Below are 21,905 nucleotides of genomic sequence, written 5' to 3' on the forward strand. Positions count from 1 at the left end.
CTTTTGGAGACAGGGTCTTACTCTATCACCCAGGCTGGAATGTAGTGGCTCACTGCAGCCTCCAACTCCTGAGCTCAAGTGATCCTTCTGCCTCAGCTTCCTGAGTAGTTATTAACAGAACTACAGACGCGGACCACCACATCTGGATAATTTTTTTTTTATTTTATAGAGAGTAGGTCTCGCTATGTTGCCCAGGCTGGTCTCAACTCATGGCCCAAAGTGCTGGGATTATAGGCATGAGCCACCACGTTCAACCAAGAGAATCTATTTGTAAATCATCTATCTGAAAAGGGACTTGTATCCAGAATAATGAACTCTTATAACTCAACAAAAAGACAAATAACCCAATTTTAAACAAGGCTATAGTAATTAAAACAGCTTAGTACTGGCACAAGAACAGGGGCATTGACCAGTGGAACAGAACAGAGAACCCAGTTATAAAACCATCCTTATATAGCCATCTAATCTTTGACAAAGCAGACAAAAACATACACTGGGGAAAAGAATCCTTATTCAATAAATGGTGCTGGGAAAACTGGATAGCCACATGTAGAAGACTGAAACAGGACCCACACCTTTCACCTCTGACAAAAATCAACTCATGCTGGGTAACAGACTTGAACCTTAGGTGTGAAACTATTAGAATTCTAGAGGAAAATGTTGGAAATACTCTTCTAGACATTGGCCTAGGCAAAGAATTTATGAAGAAGACCCCAAAGGCAATCACAGCAGCAACAAAAATAAATAAATGGGACCTGATCTAATTAAAAAGCTTCTGCACAGCCCAAGAAACTGTCAAGAGAGCAAACAGACAACCCACAGAATGGGAGAAAAATTTTGCAAGCTACACATCCAACAAAGGGCTGATAACTAGAATCTATTTAGAACCCAGGAAAATCAGCAAGGAAAAATCAAACAACCCTATCAAAAAGTGGGCAAAAGACATGAACAGAAATTTTTCAAAAGAAGACAGAATAATGGCCAACAAACATGTGAAAAAATGCTCAACATCTCTAATCATCAGGGAAATGCAAATCAAAACTGCAATGAGATATCACTTATCTCCAGTAAGAATGGCCTTTATCAAAAAGTCCCCAAACAATAAATGTTGGCACGGATGCAGAGAGATAGGAATACTCCTACACTGCTGGTGGGACTGCAAACTAGTTCAACCTCTGTGGAAAGCAATACGGAGATACTTAAAGCGATACAAGTGAATCTACCATTTGATCCAGCAATCCCATTACTGGGCATCTACCCAAAAGATCCAATGACACTCTACAAAAAAGACACCTGCACTCGAATGTTTATAGCAGCACAAGTCACAGTTGCAAAGTTGTGGAAACAACCCAAGTGCCCATCAATACATGAGTGGATTAATAAAATGAGGTATATGTATACCATGGAGTACTATTCAGCTTTAAGAAACAGTGGTGATATAGCACCTCTTGTATTTTCATGGATAAAGCTGGAACCCATACTATTAAGTGAAGCATCCCAAGAATGGAAAAACAAGCACCACATGTACTCACCAGCAAATTGGTATTAACTGATCAACACCTAAGTGGACATATAGGAATAACATTTATCGGGTGTTGAGCAGGTGGGAGGGGGCAGGAGGGGATGGGTATATACATACATAATGAGTGAGATGTACACCTTCTGGGGGATGATCACCCTTGAAGCTCTGACTCAAGGGGGGAGGTAGACACGGGCAATATATATAACCTTAACATTTGTACCCCCATAATATGCTGAAATAAAAAATGTATATATAGAAAAAAATAAAAAGTTTTGTTACAAAAAAAAATAAAAAATAAAATGGCCAAAAGATTGGAATAGATATTTCTCTCAAAAAGACATACAAATGGCCAATAAGCACATGAAAAGATGATCAACATCTTTAGTCATTAGAGAAATGCAAATTAAAGCCACAATAAGATACTACCTTCATACTCATTAGAATGGTTATAATAAAAAAGATAGATAGTAGTGAGGATTGGCTAGGAGCAACTGCAACCCTTGAGTAGCCATGTTGGAAACAGTTTGGCAATTCCTCAAAATGTTAAACACAGTTACCTTATGATCTAGCAATTCCACTCCTAGGTATCTATCCAAGAGAAATAAAAACATATTTCCACACAAAAACTTGTGCACAAATGTTCATAACATATCCAAAAGAAATGAAAACATGTCCACAGAAAAGCTAATAAATAAACAAAAACATTCATGGCATTATCCATAAAACCTAAAAAGTTGAAATGACCCAAATAACCATCAACTGAAGAATGAATAAACAAAATGTATATCCAAACAATGGAAAATTATTTTGCAATAAAAAGAATGAAGTACTAATATATGTTAATACATGGATGAACCTCAAAAACATTATGCTAAGTGAAAGACATTACAAAAGACCACATACTGTATGATGCCATGATTTATTTTTTTTTTTCTTTTAGTATCATAAACTCAAGTGTTAAGATGATGCCGTGATTTAAAACATCCAGAATATCCCAGAGAGAAGCAGGGTGGCTAAAAAATAAAATAACATATCCAGAGTAAGCACATCTAATCTAAAGAGACAGAAAGTAGATTAGTGTTTGCCAAGGACAGGAAGTAATGGGAAGGCGGGTGGGAAATGAACAACTGATAATGAGTACAAGGTTTCTTTTCAAGGGGGTGATATGAATATTTTTAAATTAGATTATGTTGATGGTTGCACAACTCTGTAAGTGTACTAAAAACTGTAAAGTATACACCTTAAACAGATGAACTTTATGGTATATAGACTGTATCTCAAAAAAGCATTATGCTAAGTGAAATAAGCCAGACTCAAAAGATTATATATCATATGATTCCATTTATAACAATGTGAAAAAAGCAAAACTGTAAGGACAGAAATCAGATCATTAGAAACACAATGGTATGGTGACAGAAAAAAAAAAAAAAAAAAAAAAAGAAATCAGATCAGTGGCTGCCAGGAGCTGGAGAAGGACAGGACTGACCATAAAGGGGCATAAAGGAATTTTACGAGTAGTGAAAATATTCTGTATATGGTAGTTATACAACTTGTATGCATTTGGCAAAATTCATAGAACTATACATCCTAAAAAAAGGAATTTTAATCTATGTAAATTTTACCCCAATAAATCTGACTTTTTTAAAAGGTAAGTTTACATTGCAGAGATACATAAAACAGTATTCGGAAATTTGAGAGCAAAATAATAGTGGAAACCTTAAAATATAACAGAATTTACTCTTGAGTTCTATAACTTAGGTAGAGTATGCCTCCTATGGATATCATCAAGAGTACATAATACCGACTATGACAGAATGACAATGTAGTCAAATACATATGGACCATGGCAGAATTCCTCTTGAAATTTGGGATCAAAGTTATAAAAGGGCCTCCCTCTGAAAGACAAACTAGTAAAAGTCAACATAAAATCAAAGTTGTCTGGCCAAGTCCCCAAGGTTGCATTTAGAGTCAAGTCTTAAACATTCAAGTGTAATAAAAGTAAACAGAATATATTCTCTAAACTGGGATATACCTTTAAAAAAGAAAAATTAACCTGTCTGAAAAAAAGTTGTATTAGTGTTGTACAGTAATCTGCATAAAGTAGGGGAAGAAGAGAAGATTTTGTCATGATTTAGTAAGACTAATCAAGGGAAAAAGAAAACTGATTCTGGTAGATATATAATTACCAGAACTCTACTGTGGAACAGACATTGCTTGTAAGATTTTCAACCTGAAAGAATATCCCTCAAAACCATTTAATTCCCTGCTTTGCAAATACCTTTCTAATTTGGTTTTCCAAAGCCTCTGACCCTAAAGACAGTCTACAATAGCAGAAACCAGTAATCACTATCCCACTCTAATTAACAAACTGAGATTCTAGATTATGATTTTGTTTAGCATGAATCAATCCCCCAGAACCTGATATATGTTGAACGAGCAGATAAAGCTATATTTTGTGTTCTACGAAACTAAGGACCAGAATATAGACTGCAGCAGTCACCAAGCTCTTCCTTTGACATCTTTCTTTAAAAGAAATACTTGCACCTGCAGTTCCAGCTACTCAGGAGACTGAGGCAGGAGGACTGCTTGAGCCTGGGAATTCGAGGATGCAGTGAGCTATGATCACACCACTGTACTCCAGCCTGGGCAACAGTAATATCCTGTCTTTAAAAAATATTTTTAAAAAGGAATATGTATATTTATAAAGAATATCCTTCACAGAGGGAACACACATATACACACCAAAAAAAAAAAAACACTTATTGAGCCATGGACAAATTTCTTGCGGACTACAAAATGTCTTTGTTAAAAGGGACTGGAAGGATCTTCTATTTGAGCCTCCTCATTTTGCAGATAAGAGGTTACATTGCATCTTAGAGATTAAGTTATGTGCCCAAGGTCTCAGAGTTAGTCAGAGTCAGACATTTAACAGAGATCTCCTGACTCCCCCAAATCATTATTACAGAGCAGTAAAAACAACTCTGAAATCACACATACCTGAGTTCAAATCCCAGGTTCCCCACTTACTACTCCTAAGATATTAAGTTACTTAACCTTTATAAGTTTCATTGTATTCATCTGTAATTAGGGACAATAATATTTTCTGTCTAACAGTATTAAATGAAAGAATGCATACAAAGTGCTTATCACAGAGCCTAGAACATAAAAAGAAGTCAATAACTTTTTAAATCAATTAACTCATATTACAATTTTAAAATTTTTAATATGGACATTACATCAGATAATTTTCTAAGAAACAAAAATGGCACCATGTTACGATATGCACAATTTGCAGCACATTCTTATTCATTTATTTATTTAGAGACAGGATCTTGCTATGTTACCCAGGCTAGAGTACAGTGGCACAATCGTAGTTCACTGCAGCCTCAAACTCCTGAGCTCAAGTGATCCTGTCACCTCAGCCTCCTGAATATCTAGGACTACAGACACACAAACACACTCAGAGAATTTTTTTTTTTTTTGTGGAGATTAGGTTTCACTATGTTTCCAGGCCAGTCTCAAACTCCTGGCCTCAAGCTATCCTTCTGCCTTGGCCTTCCAATGTATTGGGATTACAGACGTGAGCCATCACACTTAGCCTGTCAGTACATTCATTTTAATTGTAATTATGTCAGAGAAATATTATAAAAAACAAAGAATCATAGAAAAAAATGATGCAAAAAATAAATACTACCTTTAATTTATCTTTTTATTAGAATATAGTTTATTTTATTCTCAGGTTACCTACTTATAAATAATCCTACATTATTTTGAAAAGTAACTAAATCTTTATCAAGTGAAAAAACTTTCTATAGTTATTCTAAACCATAAATCCCAACTTAATAATAAATACATCTGGTCAGAAAAACTAATTCAATAACTTTTTAAAAACTTTTATTGTATAACAATTATAGACACACAAGAAGTTGTAAAAAATAGTATGGAGATGCCCCATGTACCCTTCACCCAGCTTCCCCCAATGGTAACACTTTATATAACTATATTATCAAAACCAGGAAACATTGGCACTTAGTGAGATATAATTCCTAATCCATAAAATTCACCATTTTAAAGGGCACAATTCAGTGTTTTGTAATGTTTATATTCCCAGAGTTGTGCAACCCTCACCACTAACTAACCACCTTTTAAAGTCACCATAGCATAACTCTCAAGACCAGGAAATCTGATGTGTTCATTTCTTTAATGTATTTAGCTCAAGCTAGAGGTATCTTTACATTTACCTTATTAATAATCATCTTTTTCAGGCCGGGCGCGGTGGCTCACGTCTGTAATCCTAGCACTCTGGGAGGCCGAGGCAGGCGGATTGCTCGAGGTCAGGAGTTCGAAACCAGCCTGAGCAAGAGCAAGACCCCGTCTCTACTATAAATAGAAAGAAATTAACTGGCCAGCTAATACATATAGGAAAAATTAGCCAGGCATGGTGGCGCATGCCTGTAGTCCCAGTTACACAGGAGGCTGAGGCAGCAGGATTGCTTGAGCCCAGGAGTTTGAGGTTGCTGTGAGCTAGGCTGATGCCAAGGCACTCACTCTAGCCTAGGCAACAAAGTGAGACTCTGTCTCAAAAAAAAATAAAAATAAAAATCATCTTTTTCAGAGCTAATAGTTCTATTCATGCACATCTACAATCAACACATATTAAGCCCCTAGGTGACACCTTAGATACTAATTATGCAAAGGTATCATCTTTGCTCTTAGAATAGTTGACAGTACAGTAAGAGGCAGGCATGTGAGTAAATATTTACATTTCAATGTGATAAGTGCTATAATAAGGTCCCTCAAGGCACTGTCCAGCAACACTAGGGAGGAAATCTACCCTGGGATAAGGAGGTCCAGCAACACTGGGGAGGAAATCTACCCTGGGATAAGGTGGTTGATGATCCATGCAATCAGAAAAGATGCATATGGAGGATGAGAAGGAAATATTCTGGAAAGAGAGGTAGCAGGGAGATCACAGAAGGCCTCTTATGCCACACTAAAAGGTTACTGTTATCCAGTAGACAATAGGAAAACCACGAAGAATTTAAAAAAGGGAAAATAATCAAGAGTTGCATTTGGGAAGCATATGAAAGATGGGAATGGGCCCACTGCTCCACAGGAAGGTAAAACTCCCTAGATCATTTGGACCCCACATCTGGCAAGTACAAATGGGGAGCCAGGGAATGCGATGTATTCAGCATTAAATAGTGTCTGGCACGGCAGAGAGCCCTATATCCAGCCACAGTGCACTCTGGCAGAATATTGCTCACTGAGGTATTCACCATGATTCACTGATTGTTAAATATTTTAAATATTACTCCTGCACAGAGGCCAAGCAAAGACGGCTCCTTTAAACCATTAAGCCTCTACCATCGCACATAGCTGCAACAACAAAAAATAGATCTCCAATATTCTCTCATCATCCCCAACCTGCTGCTCCAGATTCTCCCTCGATTCTGACCAGGTAATACTGCTGAAGACTTACCTTGCGCCAACCCTACTGTTTCTCTGGTTTTGATCTTTTGTTTCTCCCTTTAGTCAAGTATTTTAACTCTCTCTCCAGTTTCACTAACTTCAGATATACAGAGTAAAGACTTTCCTGGCCATTAGCAGTGCACCCACCATGTCCACCTATTCTTGAAGTACCAGACCTAAAGACAGACATAGAGTCTTGTTAGATTTATTAATCCATTAAGAAATAATAGCAAGAAAGTTAATAGAAAGCTCTAAACATATAATACCCAATCCAGCTAAAACCCAAGGCTTTCAGCAATCTTTAGGTTGGAGCTTCGAGATGTTATACAATACAGATTTCCATTTGTTTGTATTGTCTTAGGCTCCAGTTAACTAAAATATACAACACTCCCATGTTAAATAATGAACTTAAAGTTCATATTCTCATTTTATGCCTTAGTATATATTTATACATTATGGTTACACCTTTTTTTAATACGTCCCACTAACAACAGAAGGTGTGACCACCACACAAAGAAACTGATCAGCAAAGATAACTAAGCAGTAATAACAATTAAAAATTATAATAAGAGACTATATCAAGTGAGTGGCTGAAAGTATAAATTAGTATAAAGCAAAGGAGATAAAAGATGGACAGAAGAGCTACCATGTCAGGAAAGATGGACAGAAATAAAATTATAGAATTCAGGAATTGAAAAGGAAGTTTTTCTACTTCTTTTGTCATTTTCTTTCAGCCAAAAAGTAAAGGTAGCTTTTGTGACATATATCAATTAGTAAAAATAGTCCTTAATGTTTTATAATAACACACTGAAAGATCTAATTTGCAGCAAGATAGCATATCATTATATCTATGTCTCAAAAATAATCAGACTGACTAGTATATCCAATATTTAAAATTAGAATATGAGTAATATCTTCTTTACCATAAAATTAGAAAACAATTCTTAGATGTAATTTCTGTGACTACGCATTTAAACAAGTTTGTCTAAATTACACCAGATATATTAAAAAGCAAAGAAAGTAATAATTTTTCAGATCAGCTATGCTGCTTATAAAATCTGACATTGCAATAGTTGGTTCAGTATCTTACATCCTGCCACTACACCAAACAAACTCCCATCGCTTTTTTCTTTTTAAACCTATTTCACATGTACTAGAATCTGAAGCTGGGCATAGTTTGAAGCAGCTGCATTCTAGTACTGGGACATTATGTTTTTATCAGATATTTTTCATTCAACAGCCAAATTTCTTTTGATAGCATAATTTCTGACTGGCCTCCCAAAGAGCTTATGGGCTACTCTGTTGCACAAATAAGTATATAGTGAAGTTGCAGGCTCAATATGCCTCATAACATTCCAGGCATAATGCCAATCCATGAAGTCCTTCTGACCTACAAACCTCCAATTCCATTATAACTTTGGGGCTTTTGGACTTTTCTAGAGGCAAAAATCTGAAAGAGGGCAAGCTGGATGTTTTTTCCAGTCTAAATTATCCCTAGAAATACCTGAGATCCTTAGGTGAATTGATTATTTCTGCTTTCTGTGTTCTGATCAATGCTCTTATCTGCTTGACTCTCGTCTAACAAAACAAGAATATTAGTGGCACCTCCTGCCTAGAGTTTTTAGAATCCTCTGGGAATCCTGAAGTCAACTCTTCCACTCAGGTATCCTCAAAATTAGACTGAGGCCCAGACTACAGGCCCTTGAATTAAATCAGAATATAGAGAAAAAAGGCTTTTCACCTGCCTGAAGGTAAAAGATAATTTGATTGACTATGGAGTGCCAGGTATGAGGGCTCCTAATGATTTGGCTTTTTCCTACTACAAGTTCAATGGAAGTGGCCAGACATTTGAGTGTGCCCTGGGGCCTGCTGTTTTGATGTACCACTATTTCTTTCAGGTCTTAGGCCTGTGGGCCTTTGCTAATTTTTTTGGCTCCCATAATACTACTTCACAGGCAAGCCCCCTTAATCTCTCCAACAAAGTGGAGTGCCCGTGTTGTCAGTCATCCTCTATTCATCAGTCTTTAGACTATCCCTTCTTTTTTTCCTTTTCCAGAGCAAAATAACCTATTAGCATTGGCATTCTGCCGAACATTGATTGCTCAAATGCCAAACAGTGCTTTCTTGGAGGTTCCCATTCCCAAAACTCTAGCCTGGCATTGTGTTGGCTGCTGAAAGTAGACCCTACATAGGGCTGGGAACTCTGGAGCTGACAGGCAGGGGTTCACTGGGGAATTCAGTGAAGCAATCCTCAGTCCTCTAAAGAAGCTATTTTTGGTGGCCACTTAGGTTTATGAACAGAGATGCTGAAATGTGTCTTTTAGGGCTCCATAGGTCACATTTCTTAACTGTTAATGCACAACTGAGGCTGCCCTGGATCCATCAAAGAATTTTCAAACATCAACCAAATGTTGGGATTTGGTTTTGATATCCTCTTTTTTGTCAGATGATTAAACTGATGCCAAAGAGAAGAGGTCTCTTGAAAATAAAATTCATATGTAGTTGCTGCAGCCACAGAATTAAGATTGAAATCTGAATCCACCTTTTCTTTATATAATGCCATTCCTGTGTGAAGAACATTAATTTGTGTTAAACAGTTTTAGATTTTATTCAACAGCAGTTTTATGCATTCATTTTTAGTTTGCACTGACTTCTCTCCGTGTGTCAAGTATGATTGAAATTTGCTGACAGTAATTTCCCCTAAGGAAGCAGATTTCTGTTGTTTGATTCAACTGTACCAAAGTATGATAAACATACTAAAGGACAGACTAAAGATTTTACATGTTTAGCTTTTTTTACCTACAAGTAGCCTGCTGTTAACTCAACCTGGAATTCCCCCCTACCCATCCCCACAGCCCATTTTTTGCTTCTGGCAATCTTTCACAATCTGGTTCAAATCTCACCCCCTTTGAAAATGCTTATGAATTTTGAAGTGTCTCCCCCTCTCCCAAGCTCCACCCTAAATTTGCACTGACACAGTTTATCACCTTGTCTTAGCCCCAAATTCTATAATGTTTTATAGTTAGTTATTTATGTGTCTGCAGCCTGTAGGTTGAAAGTCCCCAGACACCAAGGGCCTTTACTCTTCCCCCAGTGCTTTAAGCTGTGAAGAAAATTTGTTTGCAAAACAATATAAAAATATACAACAATCATATTGTTTTTAGGTCAGGGAAGGGGAGACAAAAAAATACTAACCAATAAATACAACAGTATCAAATTGGTATAATGACCCATTGTGGAATTTCTAGACTCCTGCCCACTTGAAGATAGGTATGCATATCTGTAAACAAGCTAGCTTTTATGTTGCAAGTTAAGGCCATTCAGAAATAAATCAAAAGTTAGAATTTGAGATTAATTCTTCCCTTCTCCTTCACTTTTTATATCCAGTAAATCAAGACTTGTCAGTTTTACCTACAAAATATCTCTGTAATCCAGTAGTAGTGATTCTTAAACCTCAGCAAGCATAGGAAGCTTGGAAGGCTTGTTAAAACAGACTGCTGAGGCCAGCTGTGGTGGCTCATGCTTGTAATCCTAGCACTCTGGGAGGCTAAGGCGGGAGGATCATTTAAACTCAGGAGTTTGAGACCAGCCTGAGCAAGAGCGAGACCCCATCTCTACTAAAAATAGAAAGAAATTAGCTGGATTACTAAAAATATAGAGAAAAAAAATTAGCCAGGCATGGTGGTGCGTGCATATAGTCCCAGCTACTCAGGAGGCCGAAGCTTGAGCCCAGGAGTTTGAGGTTGCTGTGAGCTAGGCTGACACCACGGCACTTTAACCTAGGCAACAGAGTGAAACTCTGTCCCCAAAACAAAAACCAAAAGACTGCTGAACTCCATCCCCAGAGTTTTTTTTTTCTTTTTTTCTTTGAGACAGAGTCTTGCTCTGCTCACCTGGACTAGAGTGCTATGGCATCAGCCTAGCTCATAGCAACTTCAAACTCCTGGGCTCAAGCCATCCTCCTGCCTCAGCCTCCTGAGTAGCTGGGACTACAGGTGTAGGCCACCACACCTGGCCATCCCCAGAGTTTCTGATTTACTAGGTCTAGGGTGGGGCCAAGAATATGCGTTTCTAACAAGCACCAGGTGATACTGATGATGCCCATTCAGGGACTAGACTTTTTCTTTTTTTGAGACAGTCTCACTCTGTTGCCCAGGCTAGAGTGCCGTGGTGTCAGCCTAACTCACAGCAACCTCAAACTCCTGGGCTCAAGCAATCCTTCTGCCTCAGCCTCCCAAGTAGGTAGGAAAGAACTACACTTTTAAGAATCACTGCTGCAACAGATCCTGCACTCTATTTTCCACGCTTTTGACAGGGTTCATAATTTCTAAAAAAGAAAAGTCCCTGAGTTGCAACACAGTAAGATGATTCAGATGAGACATGAGAATAGTTAGATTTGGGCCTGGGCTTGAATGATTTCCCTTGGTGGGCAGTGGTTGGTGTCTGAGGCTTTGAAATGATCTTTAGCACACAGGAATGAGTCCTATAGCATTTCTGGAGTGGTCCAGAGTGCCTCTAAAGATGAACCAGCAGATGAGGTCATAGTAATTCAAGGAGTCAGAAGTAGAGGAGGGGAGAATGAAAGCTATAATCGCTGTCAAAGGGGTGTTTTCTGTAGACAAGTGAATAGAGCTATTGTACACAAACTCAGTGGTTGCCAAGCATGTGGCCCAATTATTTTGCCTTTACGAGCATGGCACGGAAGGATCTCTTTAGAGAACTTTATTCATACACATTTGTGTTTCATCTAATGGTAGCATGCAAAACCCTGGAGAATTTGAACCTAAGAGGCTTTACAAGTTCCTGCCTTCCAAATCTAGGATATAAAAAAGTTGGAAAGATCAAAGAAGTAAAACGCTATCCTTAGAAATAATACAGGAATTACAACTGATGATAGACCAATACAGAAGCCTACCTTGATCAAAATATTGACAACAATAATCAGGATCACACAGTGATCTTGTGAAGCAAGAAGTCCATAATTTAAATTTTTCTGAGAAGGAAATTTCTTCAGAGAAACTGGAGGTTGGAAATATGTACACTTAGACCCTCTGCTGTCCCTGGTCTATCTTTGGCTCTACCTATATTTAAAGTGTTTATAAAAGTTCAAAGAGTTATATTGGTCACCACAGTCCAGAGAGTCTTAAAGGAACAGAAGACCTGCTTCAATTGCTAAGATAGATATTGTTCTCTTAGGGGAAACACCATTCACTCTGCAACGAGGGAACGCAGATGCTTTAATACCCTTAGCTGCTTAAGAAACCCATTCAGGTGGCCGACCTAAGCCCCAAGGGTCAAGGCCAGAAAACAGAAGGACAACAGCCACCAGGCCTCCAGAAGAACAGCACCCTGCTCCCTGAGCACCAACAAGGTGAGAAATAGCAGCTGTAAGGTTGCTGCCAATCCTCCATGATATTCACATCCATAGTTCAAGCCCTGGCTAGGCACACCTGAGGGAAGAGCAACCCACAGGAGGCTGCTCCATGAAACAGGGTCTGCAGAGTCAGAATGTTATAGATGAGGTTATCAAAGATGAATTCAGCCTAAAATAGACAGGCTGAAAACAGGTTGAAAAGCATGGTTCACTTCCTCTTGAGGCAAGAAGTTAGAAAATGAGGCTGTGGGGAGGTCTGCATCCTATTTTATGTGGTACTGACTGACATAGGAAAAAGGTGTGAAGGAGGTTTCTGTGGCTATGGTGATCCCTATGCTCAAAATCCTAATTCTGGCAGACCTCTAACGTTTCATAAAGCACTGCACTACACAGTATTCATTTGATCTAAGCCCTCTAAACCCACAGAGATGGGAGCAGGGGGAGACCTAAAAGGCCTGAAATCCTAAGAGACAAACCAAAAAGTCATAAGAGCTATGTAGACTAGGACTCCACTAATTCAACAAAGGATAACTGCAGAAAGTTATCAGAGACTTCAAAGGCTCCATAAATACCATATTTACATACTGTACTTCTCACCAGGGAGAAGGGTTGCAGCAAAATGGTTTGTAATGGGATGGGCTGAAACTATAAAAAAGGGTATATAATTGTTAGAAAATATTGTTTTCAGGAATGATAAATTTTAAAGTGTTGAAGTTAGCACAGCAATCATGTACAACAAATTAGCATATTTATTGAACTATAACTACATAAGGCACTGAACTAGGTACTATAATTCTTAAGGTTTAGCTTTTAGCTTTCTCTTACTTTATTCTTCATAAATTCTAAAGTATAATCTACCATAAAAATACATTTCTTAAAGTAATCCCAAATATTTTAATACAGCAATTATATCATTAGTAAATCTCTCCTAAAACTAATGCCTGTTTCCTCTTATTTTGGGTTACATGTTTTCATACCTATTCATAAATCATTACAATTGTATAACAAAAAAATGACTATTTTTTGTCTTTGGGTGGTGACTGTCTGATTTTGCTTTGGCAATTTTCTTTTTTTTTTTTTTGAGACAGAGTCTTGCTTTGTTGCCTAGGCTAGAGTGAGTGCCATGGCGTCAGCCTAGCTCACAGCAACCTCAAACTCCTGAGCTCAAGCAATCCTTCTGCCTCAGCCTCCAGAATAGCTGGGACTACAGGCATGTGCCACCATGCCTGGCTAATTTTTTCTATATATATTAGTTGGCCAATTAATTTCTTTCTATTTATGGTAGAGACGGGGTCTTGCTCTTGCTCAGGCTGGTTTCGAACTCCTGACCTCGAGCGATCCGCCTGCCTCGGCCTCCCAGAGTGCTAGGATTACAGGCGTTGAGCCACCGCGCCCAGCCATAAATTTTTTTTTAAGTGTTATGTATTAATGATAGCACAGACATGATAAACGAGTCTCTGGGCAATGTAACAAACAGAGGACTCAAAAACCACCTGCTTTTTTATTAAACACTATGTTGAGGCCGGGCACTATGTTGAGGCAGGAGGATCACTCAAGGTCAGGAGTTCGAAACCAGCCTGCAGGCAAGAGCGAGACTCCGTCTCTACTAAAAATAGAAAGAAATTAATTGGCCAACTAAAAACATATAGAAAAAATTAGCCGGGCATGGTGGCACATGACTGTAGTCCCACCTACTTGGGAGGCTGAGGCAGAAGGATTGCTTGAGCCCAGGAGTTTGAGGTTGCAGTGAGGTAGGCTGATGCCACGGCACTCTAGCCAGGGCAAAAGAGTGAGACTCCGTCTCAAAAGAAAAAGAAAAAAACAAAACACTATGTTGAACTGCCTCCCTTACCATATTCATTTCAAGCATTTAATAGAATGCAAATTCATACAAATACCCATGAGTAAAATCTGCAGTGGCGAATGCTTGATTTCTCTTGGATGCCATTGACACTTCCTTTACGGGCACTGTTTCAAGAAGAAAAGGAATGACAGCACAATTGCATATCTAGAATTTACCTTCTATACCAAAAAGGCTGATTTGCATTAGTTTTACACAATAAATATTTAATATAGAAATTAGAAATAGAATATAAATGCTTTTAGGAACCCAGAAGGCTAATTTTGGAACTTAGTTTCAAGAGTTAAGAATTTAACTGACATGCTACTGTAACAGAGATCCCGAGACAGCATAATTACCTATTAAAGTTTTTTAAAAATCAATATTCATGAAAATACAACAGCTTTGTGTTTTTCTCTGTGAATAAAACTATCCTAATTCTCTAACAACATTCTTTTTGCATTAATGAAACCAAGGATTCCACTTACCAAATATGAAGAAGTTCTTTGAAAAGACAAATCACAGTCCAGGCAATAGATGCCCCTGTAAATCCAAAGACTTGGTAGAACAGAAAGGAAGTAAATGTAAACTCTTGAATTTTAAAGAAGAGTTCTAATAAAGAATCAAGTTATCCCATCCTAGGATTTTACAATTTCATTGAGACTAATCAGAAATCATTTCAAGGGGACTTAAGACTTAAATTGATTTATTTTCAAAAAAAAGGTAAAACATTTCCCAATTCTACTTTTTATTTGAATAGAATAAGGCACAATGTATAGTATGTTAACCTGTTTAAATGTTCCTTAGTAGTATTATTTTAATGATATTTCCAAGTCATTTTCTTTTTACTATGAAATAAATTAATATTCCCATTATATAGATGAGAACATGAAGGTATAGGGAGGTAAAGTGACTTGGGGAGTCAGAATGGAGAGGAAACAAAGATGGGATTAAGGGACAAGAAGACCAGCATTAAAATATAGCATGGCAAAGATCAGATGGCAATGTGAGGATGGTTTTATATGTGGGTTCTCTATTCTGATCCATTGGTCTACGTCTCTGTTCTTGTGCCAGTTCCATGCTGTTTTGGTTACTGTAGCCTTATAGCATAGCTTGAAGTCTAGTAAGTTGATGCCTCTCAATTATTTCTTTTTGCTTGAGGTTGTTCTAGCTATACAGGGTCTTCTGTTTCCATACAAAGCATAGATTATTTTTTTTAGATCTGCGAAAAATGTAGTTGGTATTTTAACAGGGATTGCATTGAATCTGTAGATCACTTTGGGTAATATAGACATTTTAACAATGTTGATTCTACCAATCCATGAGCATGGTATGTTTTTCCATCTGTTTATGACTTCTGCTATTTTCTTCCTCAGTCTTTTATAGTTCTCCCTACAGAAGTCTTTCACCTCCTTAAATATATTCCTAAGTATTTTATTTTCTTTGTTGCTATTGGAATGATATTGAGTCTTTGATATGGTTCTCAGCTTGACTGTTCTTGGCATATATGAATGCTACTGATTAGTGTACATTGATTTTGTAACCTGAGACTTTGCTGAATTTATTTATCAATTCCAGTAGTCTCTTGGCAGAATCTCTGGGGTTTTCTAGATATGAGAGCATATCATTATATTAACCTGGATGGAGATGGAGACCATTTTCCTAAGTGAAGTATTGCAAGAATGGGAAAACAAACACCACATATACTCACCATTAAATTGGAACTAATCAATCAATATTTTTTATGTACACATACAGAAATAACATTCATTAGAAATCAAGCAGGTGGGAAGAGGTGGGTAAATTCACATGTACACTATTTGCGGGATGAGCACACTTAGAACTTTGACTCAAATGGTACAAAAGCAATTTATATAAAACATTTTTACCCCCATAATATTCTGAAATTTTAAAAAATAAATTTAGGCCGGGCGCGGTGGCTCACGCCTGTAATCCTAGCTCTCTGGGAGGCCGAGGCGGGCGGATTGCTCGAGGTCAGGAGTTCAAAACCAGCCTGAGCAAGAGCGAGACCCCGTCTCTACTATAAATAGAAAGAAATTAATTGGCCAACTAATATATATAGAAAAAATTAGCTGGACATGGTGGCGCATGCCTGTAGTCCCAGCTACTTGGGAGGCTGAGGCAGAAGGATTGCTTGAGCCCAGGAGTTTGAGGTTGCTGTGAGCTAGGCTAACGCCACGGTACTCACTCTAGCCTAGGCAACAAAGCAAGACTCTGTCTAAAAATAAATAAATAAATAAATTTTAAAATATATATACATATATTATATAGTATGGCCACCCAGTAACTTTCAGCAAGTTCCTTTGGCCTCCTGGATCAGTTCTTTTCATTTGTAAAATAGGTATTATACTACCTACCTCTCAAATGTTTGAGGTAAGGCGTAAGCAAAGGACCAACCAGAATGTTTATTTCATAGCCCTTCAACTCACACCATCAACTCTCCTACCAACCTACAATCCCACTTTCTTCACCGGGTACAATGGATATATAATCAATCCATAATGCTGCTGAGAAGTAAATAAGATACCACATATAGAATGCCTTGCAAGCACAAAGCTTAACACATTTGTTCTCTCCCTTCCTCCTTTACCATAGATCCTACAGTTACTGAATGGTTGAGCCACAATCAAATCCAAATATTGGTTCCACTGTAGAACTGTCTCTGTATAACATTTTATTTATGATAGTATCTTATTTAACTGCAAAATTTAACCTGACTGCTTAATCAGCTATATCAATGTGTCCCCAGTAAAATCAAAGTCATTTCTAAAGTAGCTTCACCTTTCAGTAATCACAAAAAAGTGATTAATATATTTGATTTGAAAATATATTTTTAATAAATATCTCTACTGGAAATTCTGCAATATATATTCTTAATAATTTGTAAACTATCATAACCTGAAAGATAGTTAAAAATTTATTCCTCAGAAGCTGGGCACAGCAATGCATGCCTATAGTCCCAGCTACTCAGGAAGCTGAGACAGGAAGATCACTTGAGCCCAGGAGTTTGAGTCCAACCTGGGCAACATAGCAAGATCCCATGTCTTAAAAAAAAATCTATTCCTTAAGATATTATACACCTAAGCATTTAAATGACTCCATTCAGTATACTGAGTTCAAAGATATTAGGTAGCCTTTTCATTTTTCATTTCCCCTATTTTCTTCCAAATAAAATTAAGTAAGATGGCAAATGTGGTAAGTAAATATAAATGAAACAGATGACTGAAAAATAGATGAGTGTACCAGACCTGCATTTATGAAGCAATGACCTTCAACACTGGCAGGGAGCTGTTAACAATGTTCTTCACAGGAGAGCAATTATACTACAACCCTCCCATGTATACTTTCATTTCTCAGGTTCTACAAATACATTTGCATATCAGAAAGAATGAAAGAAAATAGACTGGTAACTGTGGCAACCTTCATTGAGAAGATATAAGGCATTTTCATTACATTAATATCACATCCTAAATGCCAGATCAGTATTACTGCTGCATTATGAAAAGACAGACCAATACTTTGACAGAATTTCCTACAACTGATATTTACCAAATGTAGCTATCATAACTCCAACCCAGTGATACATTTCTGATTCTATAATACCCTAAATGGTCTCTGGTTATCTCAAGAGGCACTAAAATATTTTTTAAATAGATAGCCTTATTTAAACAAAAATATGACATACAACACTTTAAGGAAAAGGAGTTCAAATTACCACCAAAATTTTTTTTAAATATACAGTACTGCAAATGCCTAAAATGTTGGGAATATTGCTTAACCTAGTAAGAAGCTCACAGATCCTTTCTATACCGATTCAAAAGACTGTGCCCAGTGCTTGACAAATGAGCACACGCATGCATGCGCGCGCGCGCGCACACACACACACACACACACACACACACACACTACAGAAATGTACAAGGAGAAAACTTGCTAAGAAAAGGTCAATTTCTAAATACTCAGGAAAACAATATGCAAAAAATGTTAATTTCGATATTGTCCTTTTTCTACATTTCCCCACATGGGTAAAAACAAAAGCAATTCACAATAGTGGTGTCAAAGAATGACAACATTACATACACTTTAGAAATCCTGTGTTTTTTAGATTCTATATAAGAATCACAATGCACAATCATTAACATGTCTAAATAATGGACAGTTACTACAGTGTGGCCATATTACACCCATCTTAATGTTTAAAAAGTGGCATAGATTTTTTATGACATTAAATTGCAATAATGTAAAATAGGAGCAGTAGGAAAATAAATACACCCATAGTAGGATATAGCAAGCATAAATCCACTAAGTCCTGTTTAACTTAAAAATATTCTTTTCTCAACACTAATAAAAAACTACCCACAATTATAACACCAATCAACCAAACTCAAAGGTTCCACTAACTGGGAAAAACATAACTCGATGCCTTATTGTGTGATACCTTAAAACCACCAGGTTATCAATCATTTCTAGCAGAATAGTGATGTGAATTGTGTTTCATTTGTACTTTATACCTTGGCAAAAGTTAATGATCTTCCCCAGAAATCTTATTTTACCACATACCCCAAAGTATTATTAGGACTCACGAAGTCACTGCTCTTCATATGCTATTGTGTAAATGCTTTAAATTTTAAAACAAAAGGATAAAGACTTTAAAAGATCTTGACAATGTATGAATATTCAAATGGTGAAGATGTCAATTTGAAGTTTTCTCCTATCCCACCAAAAGAAAAAGACAAAAAACTGTACATGGCACAATGATACAATAGAAACAAAAAGTGGTATGCCACTCATTCAGTAAGGAAATAATACATAGCATCTCTCTATCATATTCAACCACAAAAATCCTTTCACTTGATGGCTAGCATCTTTATGACTGCTTAATCTGTATTTAAGTGACCTTAAAAAAGAGATCTTGTGTTCCTTCTCTACCCTCATGGATCTTTGGCAGGAGTCAGCACTTATGCCCAGAGCTGGTTTTGGGGGCAGGGGAGGGAGAGAAAAGGGAAAGTGGCGAGAAAGCTGAACTGAGCACGGAGTCAGCAGAGAGCAGCTGCTCTCATACACGACCCAGCGTCTTTCTCACACAACGCTATTTTCCGCTATTGAGCACTGTCAGCAAAAATAAATAAATAAGGGGGCGGGGGCAGGGAGACACTGAGAAGGGTAGGACCCAGGCCGACAGTTTTTGTCTGTCACATCAGAGCCGAGCAGCACAGCCTCTGGTTTCATGCTGCAAAGGCAAGGGATCAGGTGAGACCCCTCCGGGTCCAACTCAATTTGCTTTTCCACAAAGAGCAATTTCAGGCGGTAAAAGCGCAGGATCCTCCCAGCTGATGAACTAAACACCAAACACCAGAGCATCGTCAATGTTTTCTCAATCTCTGACTTTTCTATAAAGGAGGAGAGAGAGGGCTGTGACTGCATTCCCGGGAAAGACTACTACTCCTGACGTACCACACAGCAGTAGTGAAGGTTGTAAAAACCCCTTCAAAAACACCAGGTTCTGAGGTAAATGCTGTGCAGCATTATCGTATTGTTGGTGTTTTTTGTAAGTCGCCGATTCTTCCCGGCCACAGCCAACCCCCAAATCGCTGGGACTTGTTGATAAATCTTTATCCCACGCCCCCCAAAACTACCCAGCACAATAAGGTTTGGTGGCTCGAAAGGCGGGAGGGGGCCCTAAATCTTCAAAGCCCAGAGGGCTGGGCTCCCTTCCATAGGCCACTCTGCATGGGCTGCGCGTTCAGTTCTACCTTCTGAAGGCTCTGACTCACAAATGCTGGGGGGGAAATTATGACATAAACCATTATCCTTCCAACCAAAGAGAGATAAGAAAAGCCAGCCAGACGTCCTTGCCCAGCCGGAGAGCCGAAGCCTGCGCCCCCCGACGGGGCGGCCAAGCTAGGAGCCTCCTGCCCCGCCCGCCTCCCTCCGGACGCCCTCGGAAGGTGCTCCCCACCCGGGCGGGCTCGAGGAGTCAGGAAGGGGCACCCTCACCCAGGGAGAGGACAGGGGAGGAACTGGGGGTGCGGGACGCGAGGACTCGCCCCGCGGCGGCGCCTAGCACCGGGTGCCGGGTCCCCGGCAGGGGCTCCGGAGAAAGCGCCCTGCACCGGGCGGTCCGCTGCAGCCAGAAACGGACAAAGCGCGGCGCTGGGGCTGGGGCGACCCCCGGGCGGCGGCTGCCAGCCAAGTTGGCCCGACTCTGGGGACTAGGGGGTCCCCCGGGCGGGGCGGCGCAGCGCTGACCTGAATGGTGCAGGTGTACTCGCTGTCGTCCAGCAGCCGCACGGTGCAGCTGTACTCGCGCTCCAGGCTCCTGCTGCTGCCGCTCATCAACCTGCTCAGCATCTTCCCGCCCGCCCGCCCCCGAGAGCGACGCGGCGGCGCTGCGGACCCTGGACCAGGCGCCCCTCAGCCCGGCAGCTCCGCGCCGACCCCGGGCACCTGCACCATCACCCCAGCCCGGTAGCTGCCGCTGCCTCCTGCTGGCCCCGCTCCTCCTCCTTCTCCTCCCTCTCAGCTGCCACCGCCTCCCCCCCAAAGCCCAGACCAAGCGCCGAGCTCTGTCTCCTCGGTGCCCCACCGCCCGTGCCCAGCTCATGGGGCGGGGCCTCGGCCGGAGGGGGCCAATGGGGGTCAGCGCGGCGGAACCGAGTGGCAGGCGAAAGAGCCAATCGAGACAGGGTACTGGGATGATGGGCGGGTTGGGGAAGCAATCACCGGAAAGCACTCGGACCAAGCCAAGCCCGACCGGCCCTCTAGCGTCCCAAACGTGGGGCTCCTGGATGCCGTTTCCCCTCCCCCGGGCCAGGTGTGGGCCCCTGGCTGGATTGATGTCTGCTGCCTGGAATATGTTTGAGCTCTGTTTCAGGGGCCAAATCCCGCACCCTGCAACGCTGGGGCTCCAGTCCTCTTGCGAGCCGGGGCGGGGAGGCGGCAGAGTGCCAGATCAAAATCCCTGCACCTGCAGAATGCGGGCACCTTTCGCTACAGACCAGGCGGCTGCCCCCCAACCTGTGCTGCACCCCAAGACTTCCCGGCGAGTCTCTGTATTCCAGCCCTCTTATTTGGAGGAACATCTGCTTTACGCTTTACAAGAGCCTCTTAAGTAAAAACTGTGGGAACTGCAGAGGTTCTTAAGCACCCCAGTTTAACCCCTAAAAAACCCTGCACTCTAACACCCTTTGCCTCCCTCCTTTTATTTTCAGAAGACAAAAGGAGATTGAGGCATTTTCCTTCAGCTGATAGGAAGCAGAGGAGGCAATGGATGGGATATCTTTATTGCACCTTTAGAACTGGGATCATGTCTTCAGACTTCCTAAACAAAACACTACAGTATTTCAGGAGTTATAAATCCCAAAGGAAAAAAATTGTTTCCTTCTCTTTGTGACCCCACATCTAAAGATTTAAAGTTCTTTACCAAGACTTCATTACGTTTAAGGGACATATTCTTCCTCAAAGAATTTTGATAAAAGGAAATGTTATTTAAAAATCCTGTCTATGTAGAACATAAATGCTGTAATAAACATATTAATTTAAAATAATGAAATGTGCATACTTCCCTATTATTTTCACTTATACTGTTCTTGTTTATAGGTATAACACACAACAAAAATGAAACCCTACATTAGCCTAGAAAAATATCTGACCTTTAAAGTATGCTTCTTCCCTAG

The 21,905-nt window shown here is 39.6% G+C and overlaps 1 protein-coding gene across 2 annotated transcripts in view; it reads right to left on the bottom strand.

The window, feature by feature from the left end:
* Window positions 1–20,797, bottom strand: part of FRMD5 (FERM domain containing 5) — a 296,365-nt gene extending 275,568 nt beyond the window's left edge. For both annotated transcript variants that reach the window (XM_020285994.2, XM_012766671.3), the window contains exon 1: window positions 20,479–20,797. In XM_020285994.2, the coding sequence (XP_020141583.1) occupies window positions 20,479–20,580 (102 nt within the window). In that variant the 5' untranslated portion in view covers window positions 20,581–20,797. The remainder of the gene's footprint in view (window positions 1–20,478) is intronic.
* Window positions 20,798–21,905: the final 1,108 nt, after the last annotated feature.

The sequence above is a fragment of the Microcebus murinus genome, chromosome 6 (assembly GCF_040939455.1).
Source record: "Microcebus murinus isolate Inina chromosome 6, M.murinus_Inina_mat1.0, whole genome shotgun sequence".
In the NCBI taxonomy this organism is placed as follows: Eukaryota; Metazoa; Chordata; class Mammalia; order Primates; family Cheirogaleidae; genus Microcebus; species Microcebus murinus.